This window comes from Biomphalaria glabrata, chromosome 9 (assembly GCF_947242115.1).
Source record: "Biomphalaria glabrata chromosome 9, xgBioGlab47.1, whole genome shotgun sequence".
Classification (NCBI taxonomy): domain Eukaryota; kingdom Metazoa; phylum Mollusca; class Gastropoda; family Planorbidae; genus Biomphalaria; species Biomphalaria glabrata.
In genome coordinates this window covers 20,471,670-20,497,694 of record NC_074719.1, presented here as the reverse complement: position 1 = coordinate 20,497,694, position 26,025 = coordinate 20,471,670, and the positions used below count along the sequence as shown (strand labels likewise).

The 26,025-nt window shown below is 36.8% G+C and overlaps 1 protein-coding gene across 3 annotated transcripts; it reads right to left on the bottom strand.

Annotated features, from left to right (window-relative positions):
* Positions 1-1,911: 1,911 nt before the first annotated feature.
* Positions 1,912-24,935, bottom strand: LOC106067491 (uncharacterized). Of its 3 annotated transcripts, none has more exons than XM_056041577.1 (7): positions 24,771-24,935; positions 24,257-24,393; positions 21,828-21,890; positions 13,599-13,743; positions 6,151-6,283; positions 3,322-3,445; positions 1,912-2,166 (listed from the first exon to the last, which is right to left on the bottom strand). In XM_056041577.1, the coding sequence occupies exons 1-7, from the start codon at positions 24,805-24,807 to the stop codon at positions 2,143-2,145; spliced, it is 663 nt and encodes a 220-aa protein (XP_055897552.1). In that variant the 5' UTR covers positions 24,808-24,935; the 3' UTR covers positions 1,912-2,142. The 3 variants fall into 3 exon arrangements, with proteins under 3 accessions (XP_055897552.1, XP_055897551.1, XP_055897550.1); XM_056041576.1 differs by having other exon boundaries at positions 3,336-3,445; XM_056041575.1 differs by lacking the exon at positions 3,322-3,445.
* Positions 24,936-26,025: the final 1,090 nt, after the last annotated feature.

Sequence of the window (26,025 nt, the reverse complement as noted above, 5' to 3'; positions counted from 1 at the left end):
ACTGCACGCGATTAAAGTAGTTTGTTATTTTTGAACCTAACCCTAACCCTAACTTTACATTTACCTTCACCTATCCTTTGGCTTGCTGGACCGCTGGGGCACCACGCTAGATCTGTCAACCTTTTTTCTCCATTCTTATCTGTCCTTTGTGTTTGATAGAATTTCATTTTGATGTTCTTTCTGAAAATATTGAAACCTGCCTTTTTACCTGCCTGGGTGGACCACTTCGGGGGCAGATTTTGAGTTTGTGTTTCACTTCACACAAACTGTCTTTTTAACCTTGTTTTTTTTTATTTCGCTTGTTTATTTTGAGCCGTCTTCAATGTATGTCTACACAGGTAAGAGAACCCAGTATCTTAGACTTACTTAGACTTGCTTAGACTTACTTACTTAGACTTAGATCCTCCAGCGCCGTTCGGCACATTGGGCGCAAGCTGTCTTCATAAAGATCAGTCACTGGCAATGTCTGAAGCCTCTGAACCCAGTATCACAGATTCAGAATTTATCGAACACTGCAACTTTGATGGAAGATGTGAGACGACTTGAAAGAAATTTGGATTTTTTTTGTTCAGAAGTAAAATAAAAATATGAATATGAAAATAAAGCATATCTCTTTGTATTTACTTTAATTAGAATTGGTGGGAGAATTATCAAATAGTGGTAGTAGAATCACAATGGACAACTTAAACCAATGTTCACCTTAAAATTTTAATCCTTGCAGACAATACATTTTAATTACTGTTAAACAACTTTATATGATAAAGGCTATCAGCATTGAATTGGACATTAGAAGCAATCCGACAATCTACTGTTGCCTCGCATACTGCGTTAGTTCTGACGTCATTTAGAGACGGACATAAAATAACGTTAGATCTTGAATGATTTGGACAGGGGGATAGAGGGCCTGAACACTGACCAGCGACTTCGCAACGTATGGGCGGTGGAGATCAATAGCTTGTTGCCACGTAACAAGTCTGGCATGTTAGCAGAATTAATAAATTTACTAGTACATTCAATCAAACATTTTTTCTTTTTTAGAAGGAGTAATCTATTTCCAGAAAGACACTATGTGACATAGAACATAAACATTTAAAGTAACAAAACATAAAGATTATTTGAAACATTTTCCTTGCATTAAGTAAAAGTATGTTTCATCTCATGATATATATAGTGGGAAAAAATCTGAACAAAGAATTGATTATATTATTATTAATATCAATTATGTTAAAAAAAAGAGATTTAGCCTTCATGATCATCATTTAACTCAAAGTAAGTGAGAGCTTGATCATCATTAAATTCGAAGTAAGTGAGAGCTTGATCATTATTAAACTCCAAGTAAGTGAGAGCTTGATCATTATTAAACTCCAAGTAAGTGAGAGCTTGATCATCATCAAACTCCAAGTATGTGAGAGCTTCATCATCATTAAACTCCAAGTATATGAGAGCTTAATCATTATTAAACTCAAGTATGTGCTTGATCATCATTAAACTCCAAGTAAGTGAAAGTTTGATCATCATTAAACTCAAGTCAGAGCTTGATCATCATTAAACTCAAGTGAGAGTTTGATCATCATTAAACTTCAAGTATGTGAGAGCTTAATCATCATTAAATTCAAGTGAGAGCTTGATCATCATTAAACTCAAGTGAGAGCTTAATCATCATTAAACTCAAGTGAGAGCTTAATCATCATTAAATTCAAGTGAGAGCTTGATCATCATTAAACTTAAGTGAGAGATAGATCATCATTAAACTCAAGTGAGAGCTTAATCATCAATAAATTCAAGTGAGAGCCTGATCATCATTAAACTCCAAGTGAGAGTTTGCCAATTTATAGAATCCAATAGCTTTAACCTTTTTAGATTTTATAACGAAAGAAGACTAAAGTGAAATGATTAGAAAACGACTCAACATTGTATTAAATGTTTTAATTGTAAATACATTTAATGTTTTAAATTTTTCTGGTACATAATCAAACATGAAACTGCAGTGGGGTTGTTAGACTAGGTGCATTACACAAGTCGCTGTCGCAGCAGAAGAAACAACTTATAGGCGTAGAGACTTGTGGTATATAATAAGGTGGAGGATTTAAAGCGAGGAGACATTCCAACCTTGTTATTTCCTCCTGTTTTGTCCACGTTTCCTCACAGTGTTGTCTGGTACTGCAACTGAGAATTCAATATGAGAAGATCATCGTTAATGAAATAATACTCATCTAAACTATAAAGTAGAATGTAAGGCGTATGGATGTATGGATGTGCCGAATAGAAATCAAACCGTTAGACCAATCTTGATAAAAATTGGCATAAATGTTCCTTGGGTACTAACTTAGACCGTTGTGTATGTATTGTAGCCCTAAAACAAACTTAAGACCCTCAAAAAAAAAAGTTGACCAACTCTTTGAAAGCATTATCACTTCATCGATCTAGGCTATGTTTACCATGTTTACATGAGAAAAGATCAAAAGGATCTAGATCTAGATCTACGTTTAAGAACTACACTTTGCACAGATAGGTTTTTACTTTGACACATGAAAATTACAAAATATAATCTATTGATTTCATTATTTATTAAAAGTAAGCTTCAAATTTGTGTTTCAAAAGCATTTTTACATAAATTCGCTCCTTATATGTGCGAATTTAGAATTCCTGACGTAATTCTTTCATTAGACATTACCTGAACGGTTACACATCTCTCTATTCCTAGGTCTAAAACTCTAATCCAATCTAAGATGATAGAACTTCTCTTCGCAAAGATAGTTTTATACTTTAACACATAAACATACTAATTATAGTCCATTCATTTCATATTTTAATCAAATTAATATTCAAATTTGTTTTTCTAAAGCTTTTTCCATACATTCGTTCGCTAAAGCTGCGAAGCCTTGTTGCGATATATTCATTCATGAATCGCCTACTAAAAAAGGTCACTCATGCGCAGAGCAAAGCCTTCTCGCAGCGCAAAATGAACTCTCCAAGCCAATATTTAACTCTAGATTAATCTAGATCTAGATCTATGTCTAACTCATGATCTATTTTATACTTTAACACATGATCATTTATTTCATATTTTAATCAAGTATATTTAAGCCTACAAGCCAATGTTTTTATTTGAAAAAATGGAGTTAGGTCGATGAGCTAATTTGATAGCTCCATTCATACTATTTTTACGTTCACTCATCCGCTTTACTTATAACATTATTATTTCGTTTAATTGTTTACAAAACTTTCTCAGTGACTATTTCGACAGTGATACGCAAATTAAGACTCGCGGGTAATATATGTCTAGTACAAAATAAAAGTAAAACATATGTGAAGGATAACCTTAATATACACGCCTGTTTGTGAGCGATTAACACGTATGATGGGTGCTAGGTTGTAGTGAAGCAGAATGTAAGTCCGGAGTTTGAATCCATGTGTAAACATTCCGTAAACATTTGCCTTCGGCCTAGAAACAAATAATGTTTTATTAAACAGCAACTTCATATTGATCCTTAAAATGAGCACCAAGAAGAATATGTTAACGCGATAATAAAAAAGGCAGCAATATAAGAATACCATTACACATGAAATGTAAGTCATATAAAAAAATACAAAAAGAAAATTTCATTAAAAAAAACTCAGAAAGATACAAAGAGAAAGGCACATTCCTCGTTTCATATGCTAGGACAAATTGGTACAAATGCTCATTCTTCCCTAGTGCTATATATTGTGCATGGAATGGGTTGCCTGAGCTAGCCAGTAATACCAGTGACTTGACAGAATTTAGGTCATTGGTTAATATGTATGACTAAATGCATGACGCATAGGACTTAATCATCTTCTTTTTTGAAATAACGTCTGTATTATATAAGATAAGTCAATTATAAAAAGCGGAATAGTCTCCATTAAGAGAAATAAACAAAATAAAAAATAAAAAAAATGGAAACATTTCATACATTCTTAGCAATAGGGGATAAATACTTCAAAGTCAGCCGACTCAAATCAAGTAGAAGATATATCCCTTCATTGATTTACTTTTAAAAAATAACTCAACACCTTTAACTTCACCTATCCCTTAGTCTGTCGATTGAGTTCTTCCATTGCACTTTGTCGTTTGCCTTAAACAGAATCTCTTCCAGTGACAGGCCTATCCACATTTAGTTGGTTATTTTTTAAACTTATAACTAAAACGAAATTCGTTTCAAAATTCTTTAAAAAAAAAACATTTGAATCAGTATTCTATTCAATGAGTTAGTTGATAAATGGAAAATATATTTTAGAATGATCCATTGACACTTTTACCATTGTGACCTTAGATGCAAATTATTTGTACCAATGCGCGAACTTATGAATGAAGCTTGAGTTATTAATGAAGAAGTCCATGACCTTTAAAACAAGTTACCTCCCCTGAAGTTTTTCATTGAAAAATCTGCTTGCATATAAAATTAGATGGTTAACTTTCGAAAAAGAAAAAAAGCAGCCGTTGCATCAGAGCTTTGAATGATCTAAAATATCATGATGTCCGATTTTCATTTTCTCTTCTAGTTTCTGAGATCTAAACGGGGTAGACGGACGGACAGAAGGACAGACGGACAGACAGGCCACACAAATTTAATAGCGTCTTTTCCCTTTAGGGGTCCGCTAAAAATTACTTTTTCAAAGCAAAGGTAATCTAAGGAAAAGAATCACCAATTACTGCCGTATATATCTCAAGATGACAGGGTTTAGAGCCCTTTCAACTTATAAAATATAATTAATTACTAACAGTTTATTGATTAATTGGTAAATTTTTTATTGATTCTCGCATTGTCATTGACTATGAACATTTATACAAAATTCGAACTTGGTCCGAGAATGGGAATCGGAGAAAAGATTTTTTTTTTATGTATTATAAAGGGGAATAACTCTATCTATACCTTTTCGATATCTAACAATTAATTATATAAATTTCCATTAATTAATTAAAACATTGGTAGTGCATGCAATTGATATATGTTTTGTTAGGTACAATAAATAATTGTGTAAGTTTCAATTTCTCCGAGATTGGGTCTGGTAGGTATAATATGTTCAAAAGTTAAACCTGACAGACTGTCACAGAGTGAATTGATATAAACTTAGTTAAAACAATTGAGTCTACAACGACAGTCATTCACACACAAAAAGATGTTGTGGTCAACATGTTAAGACATCTCTCTAAAAGTTTATTTTTAAAACGTTAAAATTATGATCACGTGATAAGATCATTTGCCAAATGGGCACAGCATCCAACCAAACGAAGATGTGACAGAAGCAAAAACGGGCCTTCCCCATATAACAAGGAAGCACCCGTCATAGAAAACTCAAAAAGCAGATGAGACCATTTGGGATAAGGCTGTAGACCGACCTCAGTGGAGACAGTCTGCCACCCAGTGCATGGAAGGAGGGCCATGGTCCCAAAGTCAAGATGTATAGACAAAATAAATAGAATATTTCGACATAAGCTATATCCCAAAGATTCCAAATACATTGTTATGGCCCAGGGCCCTTGATTTTATCACTATGAGGAGGCTTTGGGATTGGAAGTTAATTTATCTAGTGTCCTTTAACCTGGGGTATTCATGCTTTACTCAAAACAAAACTTGATCTAATGGGTGGGGACACTAGAAAGAAATAGAGATGATGACTGACATCACTCCTTAACATGGAAATAAAAAATAGTTTTAGTGTGATACACTGTGTACAGTAGCAAGTGGATTTAAAAACTATGTGAATGGAAAAAAATGTACTTAGTGTGTAGTTATACCTAAAGAAAGGTGGGGTTTTTTTAAAGATACTTGGAACACTACTATTGTAGTGCAATCATAGTACTTAAGTAAAGCTACAAAAAGCTTAGAAGAACAATCAAAATCAAAGTTTATATAAGGAATAGAACCTCTCAATAATTGCCTCATCTCTCAATAATACAAGATTCATTTCCCCTTTTCTAAATAACAAAATTAACTACTCACAACAAATTCATTAACTAATTGGTTATTTTTTATTATTATTCGTGTATTATCATCGGCAATGTATAATTGTGCAAAGTTTCAACTTGATCTGAGACTGGGAAATGGAAGAAAGAACGTAGAAATGAATCCTGCCCGACAGTCGGAGTGAGTAAATATAAGGCTTGTAATATAACGTCTATCTTACCCTTTCACTGTCTGAAGTACAGTAGTTCCAGAATAGACCACATTCTGTGAACAATAGCCAGTATTGCACACAGTCAAATTTAAACTGTTATTGCATTCACTTCCGTTACAAGACATACATCTGATTGTATGATCTGGGGGAAAATAAACATCTTTATATAATAAAGCAAAAAGTAATGAGATCTGGCGTTTTATGAAATGCCTATCACAGTGCTGGCATTATGTCAATTCTTGCGTATGTAACAACTTTAGCTAGGCATTGAAAAGCCGTACGTCCATCTTCCAATACAAAAATGATGTCTATATTGTTTATCTTGTATATTTTTTTTAAATTCCTACTTTTGGCTCACATTGTATTCATAGTAAAAGGCAGAGTTTCCCAAACTGTGTTCCGCGGAACCCTATTGCTCCACTAGCTACTGGAATAATGAACTAGTAGGCCAATCTTTCTTAAACAATAAGGAAATTATCTTCATTTTTGAAGCAACATCTACAATATATAAGATAATCAAAGTGTTCTGATAAATACTCAGAATGTACGAGGTGTTCCGTTAAGGAAAACAGTTTGGGAAACACACTGGTACAAGGGATGTGGAAATTGGTAAAAAAAAAAAAAAGACTCAAGTAAAATAGGGAATTACGTCGCAAAGAATAGTATGGCTACTAGATAGTTAAACTGGCAAAGCGTCTCGTTTTATAACAGAATGTCGTGGGTGCGATTCAAATTATGGCCAGTTCATTTTCCTCTTCACTTTTTCAATGACAATATATATATATATATATATATATATATATATATATATATATATATATATATATATATATATATTTTTAGTGAATGATTTTTTAGCTTTGATTTTGTTTATTATAGGTGAGATTTTAATACTAAGCCATCCCTTGCCCCAGTGCAGAACCCCCTACCACGGAGTTTTGCTATTAAATCTCCCTCTTCATTAAAACAAAACTAAAAAAAAAATAATGCAAACGACAATCTCCAAATTCCAAGAGCATAGCTAAGGAAGATTTTGATTTTAAAACATCCTCCGAAATTTACAATAAAGCCCCCTCTTAAATATAAGACTATACATTCATCAGTCACCACATTTTAAGAGCGTAGACCAGAGGGGTTTGTGCTTAAAACCCCCTTCCATGGGTTTGAATCTAAAAAATACCTCTTCAATATAAAAAAAGCAAATTATACACTCAAAATTCTATCAGCTTAGCCAAAGAGGGTTTTGAGTTTAAACCCCCCTTCAGCGGAATTTGAAGCCAAAAAATACCTCTTCATTATAAAAAAGCATATTACTTAAAATTCTATGAGGGTAGCCAAAGGGGTTTTCAGTTTAAACCTCTCTTTTGCTGGATTTGAAGCCAAAGAAATACCTCTTCAATATTCAAAAAAAGCAAATTACGCGCTCAAAATGCTATGAGCGTACCCAAAGGGGGTTTTGAGTTTAAACCCTCCTTCCTCCAGAAGTTTTTTTTTAAGTTTAAAATCCCTCTAGATGGTTTTGCGTTTAAAAACCCCTACAGACAGTTTTGAGATTGAAAACCTATCTCTTCAATATTATTCTAAAGCAAATTACATTTACTAAATTCTATGACAATAGCTAAGGGGGTTTTGAATTTGTAAAAAAGATTTTTAAAAATCCAGAGATTTTTTAGTTTAAAACCTTTTCCTCGACAGATGATTTTGACGATAATACTTCCCTTTTCGATAAAAAATTTAAAGCAAACTACAGTCACCTAATTCCAAGCGCGTAGTCAAGAGAGGTTACAACTTTCTACCTGTGGCTGGGCTCCATTAATAAAGTGCAGTGAAGAGTTGTTACGACACAAGACTCTTCGAAATAATAATAGACTCTCAGGTTATTACTCTATAAATACTTTAATATTACAACAAGTTATGTAAATACGAACATTTCATTTCTCTTCCTGTCAATTACTCCCGGCTTCCCCTTTTCAACATCACTTCCATTCATTACACAAATTCGCACCATTATTCATGCACACCGTGCTGCGCTACGACCGTAACAAGAGTCATCTGCCGAAATTGAAAAGACTCAATGTGGCTCAACAAAGATGGCTAAGACAGATTTTAGATGTCATAGGGATCGGCTCTCAATCAAGGAAATCCTTTGCCGAACTGTGATTTAACCCCTCAGTTAGTCGCATGAGGTTTGCGGGACATGTTCTGCGACAAAATGAATTACGCATAATAAGAGTAGCGATGGCATTTAGGCCATTACGAGAAAATTGCAAACAGGGACAACCTAGTACAACTTGGCGCCACACTTTCATGGAGGTCCTCAGAGCAGGTGGTAAGAGCCTTCAGACATTGCCAGTGGCAGATTTTGTAGAAACAGCTTGCCGCCCAATGCGCCGAACAGCGCTAGAGGTTCTAAGTAAGTAAGAATATCAGATTTGTTTTTTAAATTAAACTTTTTAATAGCAGGATAATGCACTGTAGATACCTCAGAATATGCATTTTGTTGGCTTTCAATACCGGAAATAGTGATTGGCGGCGGTGATCCACTGGGGGGAGCTCTTAGCGCTAAGAGCTCCCCCCCCCCAGTACCCCTTGCTGGCATAGGCGGGGAGTCTACCGTTTTTCCACCAACTCCAGGAAGAACCTATTCTAGAGAACACATAGAGCGACACTGGGAAGTGTGTCGGTGGTCTGTATAAGTGTTTAAGTAGAAAAGGACTAGAAGAACTTAAGACTCCCTGTGACTTATTAGTCCATGTCTCGCAGTGTATTTTATAGTTGCCAGTAAATACATCGATTATTATTAACTCCTTTCGTTGAGTGCTTGCCTTATATTTTACTACAATAGTTGATACCAGGCACTCAGATTAGAAACATCTGCACGGAACTAACGACTTACGACGGAGACAGTATGCTAAATATGATGCGCTGCAAATTAACAGTGAAATTAATGGAAGTTTGAATAGAAAACTACAAAGGAATTATACTTGATAGTGTAGAATCTTTGTATACACAATGTAAAAGAATCCATAGCTTCCCAAAATATACATTTTCTCATATTTCTCAGAAATCTCTTGAAAGCTAAAGCTGCGAAAATGATGTAACTTAAAGCAAAATAAATTAACTGACTTGACAACATTTCGATGTCCAATGTCTATCTATTTGTCAGGCCAAGTTATAAAATAAATACATCTGAATAAAGGAGATTCTGCTGTCTGGGAACTAGAACTAGTCCTAAAGGTGAAAAAAAGTCCTAAAGCAAGGAAAGCGTTTGCATTTATAACATACTTGTCGACCCACTGCGTAGCTTACGCAGCTTTTTGCAGGGCCGCCTTAGGTAAATGTATTTACGTCTGTGGAGTTGTATTTAACATCGTTTTCAGCGAATATATTAAGTACAGTACATGGACATTAAACTCGGCTGCCCCGTGATGGGTAGCTTTCAGAACTGTGTTCATGCAAAGAATCGTTAAAAAATATCCAAAAGCAGAATTTGTCGTCCGTTGCGCGTCGCACTTGTTATGATTGACCTAAATGACGTTTCATATATATACCCTATGCTGTTGATGTCATTTAGAAGATTATCTATTTCTTCACACCTCTTTTGTGTGAGACACGATGGACTCAGATATAAGAATTCATTCGCATTTTATATCATACCTTTGAGAAGATCTATGACTGTTTGGCGTATTTTAAAATAACGGTTGTAAGTGAAACCAGACAAACTGCATTTGTGAAATCAGTGCCTGCTTCTCATGTGTTTCTGATTTGTCTTTTAGTTGTCATCAATTATTCATCCGTTCAAGTGAACCAGTTTCCGTGATGTTGCAGTTTGTCCATCTTAGCATAATTAGAGGCTCAGCAGCACATCAGCAGTCACTTTAATTACATAATCAAAAACAACTTGACTATGCTGAGGAACACTTCAAGGATGGCATCCTGAATAAAGCGCCACTGCTGGCTGACAACTTGGAAGTGAGTTGGTGCTGCCATGGATTTGCAGTCGACTGACACCAATTAAAAACCAAATGTTTGGATTTTTGGGATTATTACAGAGCACGGCTTTAAATTATGTATCTTGATTCGCTATTATCTTCATTAACGTCTCGCTTTTCAAGCAATAATAATGCTCAGTTCAACCTGTTTTGTCTACATCCTAAAACTATGCAAGAGCTGCAACGTACAGAAGAATATCAGAACTGCCAGATAAGCCTTCATTGATGGCATGCTCATCGCGACGAGAAGCAATTCAGTAGTAAAGTTATTGACAGTTTTGGCAGCGTTTGCATTTTTTGTTTGATCGACCGTTGGGATGCCTGAACTGTATTGAGGACATGGAGCGACACTAGGAAGTGTGTCTGTTTTCTGTACTAATGGTTCGGTAGAAAAGGACTTGTAGAACTAAAGAATCCCTTTGACCTGTTAGCTGAAGTCCATGTCTCACTGTGTATTTTATAATTGTCCGTAAATACATCGATTATTATTACCTTTTGGCTTTCTTCCCGGTTGACCGAGGACAATGTCATCCACATATAGCAGTTTCTTTGACCGCATTGAGCTGGGCAAATCGGTCAGGTAGGCCATGAAAAGTATACAGGAGAGGGTAGAGCCATGCGGCAAGTCATTTTGTTGTTTTGGTCTGCTTAGAGAGTGCTCCGCCAAGACAGAAAGGATTGTATCCAATTGTATAGCTTGCCCCGAACACCCATGGCTCTTAGCTTTAAGCAGAGGATGACACACGGTTGTAAGCCTGTTTTAGGTCTATAAATACTGCATATGTGCTTTCGGACCTCTGGAACCCATAGGCCACCTCCTGTGCAAATACTGTGACCTGGTCGATCGGGCTCAAGCCTGCTCTAAAGCCAGCCTGCCCTGGCGCCAGGATACCGGCACTCTCAAAGGAACAAACTAGCCGCTCGTTAACCATGCGTTCGGCAATTTTGCCAAGCGTTGAGGTTAGTGAAATGGGTCTGAAGGACTCTACGTTAGTTGCGTCTTTGCCTTTCTTGAGGACTGAAACCATGATAGCACATTTCCAGGCCCTAGGCAGTCTGGACTCTGCCCGGGTCCGGTTCATAAACTCAAGGAGTTTACCTCTTACAATGCCCCGAGATGTTTGACTATCTCAGGAATAACCTTGTCTGGCCCCGGAGCCTTTCGATTTTTATAAATGGCAATCGCTCTGTTTAGCTCAGCACGACAGAAGGGTGCGTTGAACTTTGCTTCACTTTCAGGCTCATCTGGCTCCCTTTTACGTTCCTTATTGAGGGCTTTGGACATGGCTGTCTTCTTTTCGGACTTTCTAATTTTAGCGAACTGTCGATTTAGCAGGTCTGCCATTTTGATAACCGCTGAGACCGACCCTCTGGGTGTGGATAGAGGAGCAGGGTTGTCTTTGGTCTCAAGGTTGCGAAGAAGACGCCAGGCTTTCGAGGAGTCCCAAAGATCTAACCTGGCACAGGCAGCATTCCAATGGTTCAACCTGAAGCGTCGGGCCAAATCGCTCCTTCCACCTTGTACAACCCTTTTTCATTTTATATTTACTAATGATACAATTTGAGATTAGAGTTTAGTACGACATAATATACAAATGGGTTCAAATATCAAAATGGTTCCACGACAATTCGTTCACTGACATTTCGTTCACCGACAAATCGTTCACGACTTTTTATTCAAGCGACTATTCGTTCACCCGACATACTTGTTCCCCGTCAGTTGGTTCACGACAAATCGTTCACTGACAATTTGTCACCGACAAATTTTTCACAGACAAATCGTTATTTTTTTGTTAATTATTTGTTAATGAGACAGTATGTGATAAAAATTGTACTTCAAAAACTGCGATCTGACAACAAGCTAGCTGAAAAATTTTAATGGACCATCGCTTAACTATAGGCAACATTTTTACTTTCATCATGTAGGCTTTCTTTTACATTTATGTCCGTCATGCAGTTTTGTTCGCCCCACCCACATTTGCTTATCTTCTTAATAGCGGTCCAGATGTTTAATTGACATACCTGTTCCATCATGCCGTTATGGTCAACACTCTTTATATACCACCCTGTCCTTTTTTTTATCTACCCATTTCCCGGGCATGCTGCCCTGCCTCTTAAATTTCACTTATTATCCGCTTCCCTACCCAAACTTGGTCACCACGAAATCCGTTTCGCATAGGGCCCCACAAGGGTTATCTCCGGCCCTGCTATTTAGTGACGGGAGAATATACATAGTAGATTACTTGTTCTCTTTCCATTACTTTTTGGTCACATTGGTTAAGTCCGGCGCTGCTTTTTAGTGTTTGTAAAATGTTTTACATATTTCGGATGTTCCTTCAGAGTTGACGATAGTTTACTTTCTAGTCCAAGCCTCCCGAAGGACGAATGGGGATGGGAGCGGGCAGGGTTTGGCAGTCCAGCGCGCGGCGATCCGTAGCGACGTATGAATACCCACTTGTTCTCCCCCCACCCTCTTGTTTTTTGAGGGGTAACTATCCGCGGAAATAAGAGAGTGATCTATCCTTTACTTCTTGTTTCCGTTCTAAACTATTGAGCGAAGAAGGGAATTACATTTATACATTAAAAATATGTTAATATCCGAAGTGAACGATTTGTCTGTGAACAATTTGTCGGTGACAAATTGTCAGTGAACGATTTGTCGTGTGAAGGATTTGTCGTGAACCAACTGTCGGTGAACAAGTTGTCGGTGAAGACGTTGTCTGTGAATAAGTTGTCGGTGAACGATATGTCGCGTGAACGAAAAGTCGTCAACGAATTGTTGTGTCCCCTATCAAAATGTAGCCTATATTATATAGATACTCAACTAGTTTTGTTCACAAACTTTGATTTCTCCACAAAAATAGGACAGCCCCCTCCCCCACACACACACTCAGAGAGCTAGGGTGCGGAGGGCAGTAGAAGAAATCTCCCCCACCCCACCGAATCGGCCAAGATACCAGAAGGTAAGCGACATAATATACAAGTTATATAGTAATTCAAGTTTGTTCACTAACTATTATTTCTCCATATACGTAAGACCGCCTCCCTCCACTAAAAGAGTTTAGGTGGGAAGGGAAGAAGATGTATTCGCCCTCCCCCAATACCACCCAATCGGCCAACAGGGAACGACATAATATAAAGATTGGTTAAAATATCAATAACAAGTTTTAATTATATAGATATTTAAATTCTTATAACAAGCTGTGATTTCTAAAAATAAATATATTAATAACATAAGTAATAAATTCGTATTCGAATTGTGTGATTTCTTTACTAAAATTCGCCCGTCCCCCCGCCTTGGGGGGGAGGGGAGGGGGGGGGGAAAGTCGGCCTAGTGGGGGGGCAATCGTCCCTACTGCCCCCCCCCCCCCGATCCGCCAGTGGCAGTGTTGAACTTACCGACATGACGTATTGTTGGTTAACTTATCTCAATCAATGTTTACAAAATTGAGCGATTCAACTTACTTGGTGGCTGTGTGGGCTTAACATTACGAACGACACGATCTACACATTCAGTTGTATTGCAGCACACCTCGCACTGACCTGGATAGATCTGGTACCCACCAGGAACACATCGTGCATTTGCATGACAAATTTCAATATCACATACCTGAGGAAATACTTTCACATTAAATTTGATCGTTTCGGTCATTTTTTACAAAGCTTATATCAACTCACTGCAGTGCGCGCGTGAAGTGTTTTTTTCGTGTTCAGTAGTTGTGTTTTAAATGTATAGGAAGTAGTTTGTATTGTGTGTGTTTAAGTCACGCTTAGTTCCCGTATTGTCTCTGTAGCAGAGGGAGCTTTTTAGCTGTAGAGCTGTTTAGCTGTAGAGCTGTTTAGCTGTAGAGCTGTTTACGCTTCAGTCTACAGTTCACTGTTTCCACGTTTTATCGGTACGTAAATACATAGATTTAGTAAGTAGGTTGATACTCCGGTTCGGGTGTCGGTAATGAAAAGTTCTGTGATGTAGCGGCATCGCTAGATCTAGATCATCTAGGTTTTCTTTTATTTCAGGATGTTAGGCTTGGAGCCATGACTGTTGCTAGAGTTGTTTATCGTATACGAAGTTGTCGATTTGTAGGGCCGAAATTGAGTTTGTGTGTGTGAGGTGTGTTATTTGTATGGCTACCAATGCCATTTATAATTATCCATGATTCATTGATTGGCATATGTTGAAACATTCTGTTATTTGTATTTAACTTATTATTGTTGAACAATTGTTGATAATTCATTAACTGTTACGTTCGAATGACCATTTATTCGATGTTCAGTTATCATGCAACTTGATATCCTGTTACTCTTTGATTTCTGCTTGATTTCTGTATTATATAAGATAAGATATCCTGTTGAGGTGGGGAACCCGGGAAATTATGTCAACCCCTAGATAAACTCGTACACCCGTCTTGACACTCACTCTGTCTGTATCTCGGTGCCTCTGGCCAAAAGTTTGTATACGTTATTTCTCCGACACCCACTCTCGTATGAAGCTGAAAGTTTGCACAATTGTTTCTTTTACCTGACAACACAAGAATCAATAAAATAAATTAACCGATTAGTTAATTAACTATTAGTAATGCATTATTTTGTTTGGTATCTCAAACAAGGGAAAGAATAATTACTTGACTGAAGTGATGGTATACGCTGAATTAGTCCCCTTTATTTAGCTTCTCGTCTAAATGATCACAAATATGAAATAGAAAGAATAGATAACTATACAAACTTACATATTCATAAATTCTTTGTTACCGCGTTAGTTTGAGAATCCTGAGAAAGCTTAAGCCCACAAGTTCGAATTCATGTCTTGCTATTTTTTTTAAATACATTTAATAACGATCATCCAGATACGCTGTTCTTTCTCACCCTACCAATTTCCAACTTGTCCAACAAGTGGTAGGATCATAGCTGTTGATTAAGATCTAGGTTCACAGTCAGCAATAAGCAAACAATTGCTATGGCAGAAACATTATTTTATTATTTTGAACGAGTGCACCTTTGCGCACCATATCAACATCCCCTTTTCTTAAAAAAAAACATTTCGGGGAGTATCATAAAAAATAAAACAAAAGCACAACAAATATAAACAACATAATATCACATTTGAAAATCTACATTCAATAGTTCATTAAGACACATAGTCAATGAATCTTGTCGTTTCTTGAACTGATCCCTTGGTCGCAGGAAATGATGAGTACGATGTGATGATTGTCGTTTCCAAAGTTTGTATGTAATGACCAATGGCGAATGTTTTGATCATGACTTTTATTGTCATGTAAGTTGTCATCAGTATCGGGAAATATATCTTCTTGTTCTGTTCGGGTTGATATATACTCTTTGGCACACTGCACCATTGTCGAATAATGTAAGTTCTCTGGTTGACTTCTGACTGGAATCTTCCACGTCTCCATGTAGGGTCATTAGTTGATTGGAAATAGACTATCTGTCCAGTTCTTAGCTGACTCAAACTTCTTGGCCTCTTATTATAAGATGTTATTAAACTCATCTGACGTTTTTCTTTCCTTCTCGTAATGTTCTCTTGACATGTAGAAATCTTAATGTTACTCCTTTTGTTTGGTATCAGTGTTCGAGTCATCCGACTAAAAAACATCTGAGCTGGGCTTACATTTTTGTCTTGCATTGGATTATTTCTAAATTCCAGGAGAGCTTCATAAGCATCTGACTTTCTTCATTATGTTCAAAATTTTAACTACAGACTCAGCCATTCAATTGGATTGATTGTGTCCTGGGGAGGATTTCAACGGAGTCACTCCCCATTCCATCATAAATTTGGAAAAAAATATTTCGACGTCCGCTATCAGATATACAGACTTTGGGCACCCCATATCTTGCAAATAAAACTTTCAGTTTCTTATAATTGCGTGTGTTGTTGTCAGTTGCATGTTTTCTATCTATATGAAATTTGAATAATAGTCCACTTTAACTATATATTGTTGGTCACACATTTGGAACAAATCAATTCCAATCTTGTCCCACGGATAAGACACCATTTCGTGCTGTATTAATTCCTCTCTTATTTGCTGGTTTGTTTTTCTGACAAAAGGTGACATAAGTTGGCTATTTCCTTTATTCGAGCTGATAATCCAGGCCAGAAAACTGTTTCTTTTGCTCTTCTTTTCATCGAGTCTACTCCCAGATGTGCTGCATGGAGTTTTTCTTCTATTTCCTTGCGAAGTGATTTCGGCATGATTATTTGTTCTCCTTTTAAAAAGAGTCTGTCTTCGTATATCAACATGTCTCTTAGTGATAAATATTGTTTGAGTTCAGGTAGACTATCGTGTTTGTCTGGCCATCCATTGAGGATATACTGAATCAGTGTTTGAGTTCAGGTAGACTATTGTGATTGTCTGGCCTCCATTGAGGATATACTGAATCAGTGTTTGAGTTCAGGTAGACTATTGTGTTTGTCTGGCCATCCATTGAGGATATACTGAATCAGTGTTTGAGTTCAGGTAGACTATTATGTTTGTCTGGCCATCCATTTAGGATATACTGAATCAGTTGTTGAGCTCAGGTAGACTATTATGTTTGTCTGGCCATCCATTTAGGATATACTGAATCAGTGTTAGCATCGTTCTATCTTTCTCTGTCTCGATTCTGACTTTCTCCAGCACTGCATCTGGTATTGCCAGTCCGACTGTATTGACACAAACATCAGGGATATCTCTCTTTTCCTCTGATGGGTCTCTACTCAAAGTATCAGCTATGAACAAGTTTTCGCCTTTGACATATTGAAACTGAATATCGTAACGATAAATGCGCATCATTAGACTTTGTAGCCTTCTCGGAGCAGAACAGAATAGTTTTTAAGGAGTGGCTCGGGTACAATCAGGAACTTTCTAGCCTTCATTGTCTGGCGTAGCCCTGTAATTGTTGACTAGTTATTATTGCAAACAATAAACCTTTATCTACCGATTAATGATTACCACCGCTGCCACCATGTTGATTAAAACCTAGGTTCTCAGTCAGCAATAAACAAACAACTACCATTAGTGTCATGGCGGAAACAATACTTTATTATCTTGAACGAGTACACCTTTGCGCACCATATCAACAATAACGTTTTGAGAACGCTAAAGGTATGCAATAATTGGCAAGAAATACTTATAATCGCACACATTTTTTATTGTTAGTCTAGGCTATTTAAAAAGTTATTTGAATAAACTAATATAATATAAGATATAAAAATAATATAATACAAGATTAATACAGAATAATTCAAAATTGTTATTTTATTTAAGAGTATAGATAATAACAATAACTTTCCCTGTGTATCTATCTTTCTCTTCCTCTCTACCTCTTTGTTTTTCAAGAGTTTTTTTTTTTGTGTCTCTTAATCTCTATTTCTCTCATTTTCTTTCGAAATATTTTTCCCTCTCTATTTGTAATTCTTTCCCTGTTTCTTTTTTTTTTTAATTCCTCTATCTACTATATATCTGTATTTCTCATTTTTTTGTCACTCTTACTTTCTCTCGCTTTCTCTTTCTTTGAGGCTTACACTTTTTCTGTATCTCTTTCTCTTTGTTTCTTCTCTTCTCTGTTCTACTCTTTCTCTCTCTATCTTTCACAGCATCTTTTCTCTTTAAATCTGTCTCTTTCTTATGCCCTCTTTCCTTCTTTCTTTTTTCTTTTGTTTTTCATTCTTACAAACTCTATCTATCAATCTATCTATCTATCTATCTATCTATCTATCTATCTATCTATCTATCTATCTATCTATCTATCTATCTATCTCTTTATGTGTCAAGTTTGCCGTTTCTGCAGCTATTGTGGTTTTACAGGGTGAAGTCGCTAGCCCCACGCCAAACCCGCCTCCTTTTTCATCCAGGCTTTTTGTTCAATATTTCTTTCATCTTTCTTTCTTTTCCCTTCTCAATTTCAAGACCTTCACATATGTCCATCGCTTTTGTCCCTATAATTGTTAGAAAGGTGATTGATTCTTCCGCCAGTTTAGTGGCTAACTCATAGTTTCGCCACCTCCGGTGAAACTTTTGCCAGATGGCGGAGTTTCTTCACTGTCACGGGCAAAGTTTTCATCACTGTTCTGTTCAGACGGCTTCAACAGTCTGTAGATGAGATGCTCAGAGAAAAGCAAGTTTGCTTCCGATGAGGCAGATCATGTGCAGAGGAGCAGATCTTCGTTCTACGAAATATCAATTCACAAAGTCTCGAGTACCAATAGCGGCTAACGATCAGTTTCGTAGACTTTAAGAAAGCGTTTGATAGTATCCACCGAGAATCACAATACTTAGAGAATACGGCATCCTAGAGAAATCGAAATCTGTACAGATTCTACAAGACCTATACAGTCAATCTAGTTGCTGCATTAAAACAGAAGGAACAACCGAGTTTTTCAGCATCGAGACAGGTGTGAGACAGAGGTGAGACAGGGGTGAATCTTATCTCCTTTCCTCTTCCTCCTAGCCATCGACTACATAATGAGGAGAGCAATGAATCGAACTGCCTTTGGTATTCCATGGCGTGAACAAAACCGAATAACGGACTTGGACTTCGCCAATGACGTTGCACTTTTTTCGGGGCTACAAGTAAATGCATACAAGAAATGACGGAGAGCCTAGATAGAGAGGCACCCAAAATTGGCCTCTGCATAAACTTGGATAAGACTAAAATTTTGCGAGTAAAGCGTCAGACTTGGCGAGTCAAAGCTTGAAGAGTTAGACATGTCACATACCTTGTCAGCATCATAGCAAACGATGGTGATACCTACCATGACGTATAGCGTTCCGAATAGGAAAGGCAGGGAGAATTTTCGAAAGGCTGCAGCCTATTTGGACAAGTCAAGCCATTGGACTTGAGACAAAAATACATCTTCTCAAAACATCATCTCAGCAGCAACATAGGCATGTGAGACATGGAAGTCATCTGCCAAAATTCAGAAAAGACTAATGTGTCTCAACAAAAATGGCTGAGAAGGATTTTGGGAGTCACATGAGGTTTGCAGGACATGTTCTCCGACAAAATGAACTACGCATACCAATAGTTGCGATGACATGGAGGCCATTACGAGGAAAGCGAACACAAGGATGTCCTCGTCTAACTTGGCACCACACTTTCATACTTTCATGGAGGACCTCAGAACAGCGGACACCAGGTGGTAGAAGGCTTTAGACATTGCCGGTGACAGATCTTTGTGGAGACAGCTTTCCGCTCAATGCGCCGAACGGCGCCTGATAACCTAAGTAATTCTATGTAATCTATTTATCTATCTATCTATCTATCTTTCTATCTATGTATCTTTCTATCTATGGACGTACCCATGGCAAGTGTGCCCCCGCAGGGGTGTGTGTGGAATTTAGTGACTGATTTTATCTTTGATTTTGTTTTTTTAGGTGAGATTTAAATGTTAAACCATCACCCCTCTCTTCTATAAAACGAAAAATTATGCAAACGACAGCCACCATATTTTATAAGCGTAGCCATGGGGAATTTAAAGTTTAAAACCCCTTACAATTTTTCTTTTGACAATAAAACCCCTTCTTCAATATAAGACTAATGCATGCAATAGTCACCAAATTCTATGAACATAGCCAAGAGTGTTTTGAGTTTTAAAAAAACACTCCAGAGGGCTTTATGTTTAAACCACCTACAGAGGGTTCTGATTTTAAACCATCTTCAGCGGAATATGCAAACAACAGTTACCATATTCAAATGCGTAGCTAAGGAGGGTATGTTTTAAAAAAAAACTTTTGTTTAAAACCCCAAACAAATGGTTTTGACGATAAAACTTCCCTTTCCGATATAAATCTAAAGCAAACCACATTTAACCTAATGCCATAAGCGTAGCCAAGAGGTTTTTTTTACAGGCAAATAGCAGAATTGGTTTTTTGAACTAAAGTTATTAAATAGCAGGATGACGCAGTGTAAATGCCTCAGAATATGCAACTTTTTTAGTTCTAAATACCGAAAATAGCGCTTGGCGACGGGTCTCCGCTCCAGACCTGCTAGCTGGCAATGGCGGGGTGTCTACGGTCTTGTTAACTCTTCGAAGAACCTATTCTAGGGTACAATAAAGGTTTTCCAAAAGAATGAAGGGTTGGAATGTAATAAAGATTAATAGCTATACACACGCACACACACACATCCATATATATGTCTTGCAAGGGTGGGGTGTCTACATCATGAGCGTAGCCAGGATTTTTTTTCGGGGGGGGGGGATTTTTTTCTCCCCCGCAAAAATGTGTGTGTGTGCAGACATATAATTAATCTTTATTACATTCTGATCCTTCATTCTTTCGGAAGATGTACATTGTACCATACAGCAGGTTCTTCCTGGAGTAATTGGAAAAAAATGTAGAATATCCCTCCCCCATGCCAACAAGGGAGTCTGGGGGAGCGTTGTGAGCTCACCCAGCGGGGGGGGGGCGAGGCCCCGTCGCCAAGCACTATTTCCGGTATTGAAAGCCAACAAAAAACATATTCTGAGGTATCTACAGTGCGTGATCATGTTATTTAAAAGTTTTATTTCACAAACTTTGTTTGCTATTCTTACTGACTTAGATCCTCCCGCGTCGTTCGGCGCATTAGACGGCAAGCTGCTTCCAAAAAAAATGTGTCATTGGCAATGTCTGAAGTCTCTTCCCACCTGCTCTAAGGACCTCCATGAAAGTGTGATGCCAAGTTGTACTAGAATGTCCCTGTTTGCGCTTTACTTGTAATGGCCTCCATGTCATCACAACTCTTATTATGTGCAATTCATTTTGTCGGAGAACATGTCCTGCAAACCTTATGCGTCGACGCTCTGTCACAACCTTACTAAGGGTTCGACTCCTAGTTTGGCATAGGATTTCCTTGATTGAAACCCGATCTTTATAACTGACTCCTAAAATCCGTCTTAGCCATCTTTGTTGAGCTACATTTAATCTTTTTTGGCTACGCTCATAGAAATTTGAGTGTGTAATTTGTTTTGTTTTATATTGAAGAGGTATTTTTTAGCATCGAACCACACTGATGGGGGGTTTAAATTCAAAACCTCCTTTTGCTATGATCATAGCATTTTGAGTGTGTAATTTGCTTTTTTTTTTATTGAAGAGGTATTTTTAGCTTCAAACCCCCGCACACATACATACATATATCTCTATCTATTTATTTGTTGTTGTTGTTTTTTACTTACGATGCACACTTAGCCACTGTGTATCAGGCAAGGATGTGACACACCTGAACCCATAAGCCTATTACCGTGCCTTTTTTTTTTTTTTACATTTACAGAAACCAAGATAAAATCAGTAATAATTAATGAGGATATTTCTTGCATATGTTCTTGCACAATACAATAAAACAAAGATGTGCATGTGTGTGTGTGTGTTTGTGTGTATTTTTTTGCCTTGTATTAAATCCTTTATGGAAGATAGCTACTTTCATTTTTTAATTCTTTTGACATATTATACAACGAAAAACGTTACAGTAAAGTTTAAAATCGCATATACGGTGCAACCCTACTAACTATATCTATCTATCTATCTATCTATCTATCTATCTATCTATCTATCTATCTATCTATCTATCTATCTATCTATCTATCTATCTATCTATCTATCTACATAATTATCTATCTATCTATCTATCTATCAATCTATCTATCTGTCTGTTTGTATGTATGTCAATCTGTCTGTCTTTTAGTCTGTCTTAGTCTGTATAAATTCAATATGTATTACTTACCGTCTTATTCTGACACTTTATGCTCGTTTCTGATTCTATGGCAGTGTAACGTATGGAGCAAACCTAAAGATGAAAAAAAAATGTTTAAAAGAAAAGCAAGAGACAAGCTTATACAGTGTGAAATCGAATCAATTATTTTGATAATTTATTTATTTTTAATAGATGTAGACTAACAATAATAAATTTGTAGGATTGGAAATATTTTTTATTAATAGTTTTTGTTAAGCGCAACTTTCATGTTTATAGGATGCTCATTTTGCAATGGTTCAATTACTAGTAGACCAATTGTGGGGGTACATGGGAAAAGGTTTACGTGCGACCTTAATAAAAGCAATTAATAAAAAAAGAAGAAAGTTGCTCGAGTCTCAATTCAAACTCCAGTATCCATGATTAAAGGCCGACGTGTTTGCCACTGAGCTATTCAAGTACTTATAAAAATAGAAGGTTTTTTAGTCTAGTGTACGTTTAATTTTTTTTGCGTCGAACTATCTCCATTTAATTTACTACGTTCTCTATATAGAACAAAATGAATTAATTACGAATAATCGATTAAGTAATTGGTTAATTAATATATATATATAGATATATATGTTGTCATTTAAAAATATGTGCAAAGTTTCATCTTGATCCGAAACTAAGAAGTGAGAGAAATAAATGTGTTAAGGATTTCAGCCAGACAGAGGAGTTATAAAAAAAAAGATTTAAGCGGCATCCTTAAGGCGGTCATTAATTTTGTGTCATCTATCTATCGGTCTGTCCTGGTAAGAAATCAAAAACAAGAAAAGCTATTGAAAAACCTATTTCACAATATTTTGTAGATTGCAACGTTTATTTTTCAAATAAAAAACGAAACCATTTTGAAATCAGCTCATTAAGTATGTACTAAAAAGAGCAAGTAACAGGCACTACAACCTCCCCCTGCACACATTTTTTATTTTCACTTTAGCAAAAAAGATTTCTTAGTGCGCTCTGGTTCAATCTCTTTTGTGGCAATGTTGGGGAATGGATGTCTAGGAAAAGGTTTACTTGATGTCGTTTGGCGATCTCTGTCGAGATTCGAAATCAAGACCTCTTGATAGATAGCCCAGAAAAAAACAACAGCGGCTTTTTTTTTTTATTACATCTCTTTTTTTTTTTCATCGTTATTATAAAAAACAAACATTTAAAAAAAAAGGCAAAACCTACAAAACACTTTTAAACCATAAGTTTAGGAAAAGTTACAATGAGAGTTTGAGTGGGTTTTTTGATCAGTTTGGTAACCATGCAAACAATAAAGGAAGGTTTGGATCTTTTCAGCACGAATATAAAAAAAAAACTATGAACATTGATGTTTACATTTAATGTTTATACTTTTATACATTCTCTAAAACAATTAAAATATACCTTTTATTTATTGTTCTAAAGATGGTACATATTATGAATATAAAAAAAAAGTTTGCTTTCAGAAGACAAAAAATAGTCGTTGCACACTTCTAAGTATAATGAAATTGCATTTTGAAAAACTTTTCTAGTTTTTGAAATCTAAACGTGATGAACGAACGGACAGACAGACCACACAAAATTCGTGACGCCGTTTCCACCGCTGCAAAACAAAAGACTTGAGACTTAAACAGCGAATAAATTTTACGATAAAAACAAGGTTACAAAAGACAGTTTGTGTGGAAATACAAACTCAAAATAGGCCCCCGAAGTGGTCCACCCAGGCAGGCTTCAATATTTTCAGAAAGAACATCCGAATGAAATTATATCAAAGACAATTGAGAGATAAGAATGGAGAAAGAAGGTTAACAAATCTTGTGTTTTGCCCCAACGGTCCCGCAGATCAAAGGATAGGTGCAAGTGAATGCAAAGTTAGATGTGAGCCTGGCCTGACTAGTTTACCTTGTGGTCTATAGGGCAGATGATGTAAAGTTCATCTGTTTTTGTGGCCTACGATTAACGAGGGTGTCATGTAGCCAGCACAACGACCAACCGCCTTTACTTTCCCCAACTAATGTTAGGTACCCATTAGAGCTGAGTAGACTCAGAGGTGCCCAAAGATTCCAAAGTTGAAAATCCCAGTCGTCATAGGATTCGAACCCGGGACCCCCAGTTCGGAAGCCACCGCGCCTCCCCTGGCCTAACTGATGTCTTGTAATTGATCTAATTGTTTTGAAAAGGCTCAATCTCAATTAGCTTTTTCTCTTTAAAAAAATGCTTGCATAACTGATTTTAAAAATTAGATTTTTCGCTTTCAGAAAAGAAAAAAGTAGCCGTTGCATCAGAACTTTGAATGGTCTAAAATATTGTGATGTCGGATTTTCAATATCTTTTCTAGTTTACGAGATCTAAACGGGACAGACGGACAGACATTTCGCACAAAACTAATAGCGTCTTTTCCCCTTTCGGGGGCCGAAAAAAAAATGGAAGTCTTTTGGTTTTTTTTTAACCTCATTTTTGTGACATGAGATGTTTGTAGAGAGACAATCTGGAAAACTGGGGCCGTTGTTTTCACCACAGAGGTAGCACTTTAGAGGCTCCAGTGGGTTCACTAATGGCAGATCGGTAGTCTGTGTCATACACGCAGCTGAAAAAAATACACGTTTATCTCTTATCTTGACTAGCATTGAATTTAATGTCATGCATAGGATTTTTTTTTAAAGTTTGTTTGTTGCTTTTTTTTTAGTAAAATTTTAGTTCAACACTACTAACACATATCTAACAATATAAGTAGATAAAAAACAATATATGAGCATATAATATACTTGTTAAGAAATTGATAAAATGTTTAATATAAATTTCTGGACATAAAAATGTTTAAATAAATGTTATTTCTTAATTGAAAAAAAAAATTATTTATTTTTTTTGCTGTCTGTTTTCATTTCAATTTTATTTTAACCTACTTCGAAAAAAAAAAGAATTTTAAAAAGTATCTATGCTAGTCCTCTCTAATATAGTACGTACGTGTGATCACAAGAAAAATCGTCAATGTTGTCAACATTTTCTTCAGCTTAAAATCATTGAACAAGTTCTTGAACAAAAGAATAAATGTTAAAGAGTTCCACGTTTACCATGGAACTGCTCAAATGTGTTTCATTGCAAGCCTTATTAGAATTTGTAAAGTATATTCTGAATATGAGACGTTCTACAGCACCTTTCAAAGTCTAATTCGTACTGTAAGTACTTTGATTTTTTGTTGAAGTTGTTAAAGAGATGGAAATACATCATGGGCGTAGCCAGGATTTTTTTTCGGGGGGGGTTTGGGGGGGATTTTTTTTCTCCCCCCCCCCCACCCACGACCCCCCCACCCCCGCGAAATTTTCTTTTTACATGTATTTATGTGTGTGTGTGTGTACATAATCTTTATTGCATTCTGACTCTTCATTCTTTCGGAAGACGTTTATTGTGCCCTAGAATAGGTTCTTCCATGAGTTAGTGGAAAAATTGTAGATTCCCCGCAAATACTAGCAAGGGGGTCTGGGGGAGCGCTAGGAGCTCCCCCAGCGCGGGGCGAAGCCCCGCCGCCAAGCACTATTTCTGGTATTGAAAGCCAACAAAATGCATATTCTGAGGTATCTACAGTGCATTTTCCTGCTATTAAAAAGTTTTATTTCAAAAACCTAATGTGCTATTCTTACTGACTTAGACCCTCCCGCGCCGTTTGGCGCATTTGCTGTCAAGCTGTTTCCATAAAATTGTAGATTCCCTACCATTACTAGCAATGGGGTCTGGGGAGCGCTAGCGTGGGGCGAAGCCCCGCCGCCAAGCACTATTCCTGGTATTGAAAGCCAACAAAATGCATATTCTGAGGTATCTACAGTGCATTTTCCTGCTATTAAAAAGTTTTATTTCAAAAACCTAATGTGCTATTCTTACTGACTTAGACCCTACCGCGCCGTTCGGAGCATTTGACGTCAAGCTGTTTCCATAAAAATCTGTCACTGGTAATGTCTAAAGCCTCTTCCCACCTGCCATGAGGACCTCAATGAATGAGTGGCGTCAAGTTGTACTAGGATATCATTGCAACTCTTCTTATGCGTAATCCATTTTGTCGGAGAACATGTCCCGCAAACCTCATGCGTCGCTCTCTCACAATCTTACTAAAGGGTCGACTCCCAGTTCGGCATAGGATTTCCTTGATTTAAACCCGATCTCTATAACGGACTTCTAAAATCTGTCTTAGCCATCTTTGTTGAGCCACTGTACATTTAGTATTATT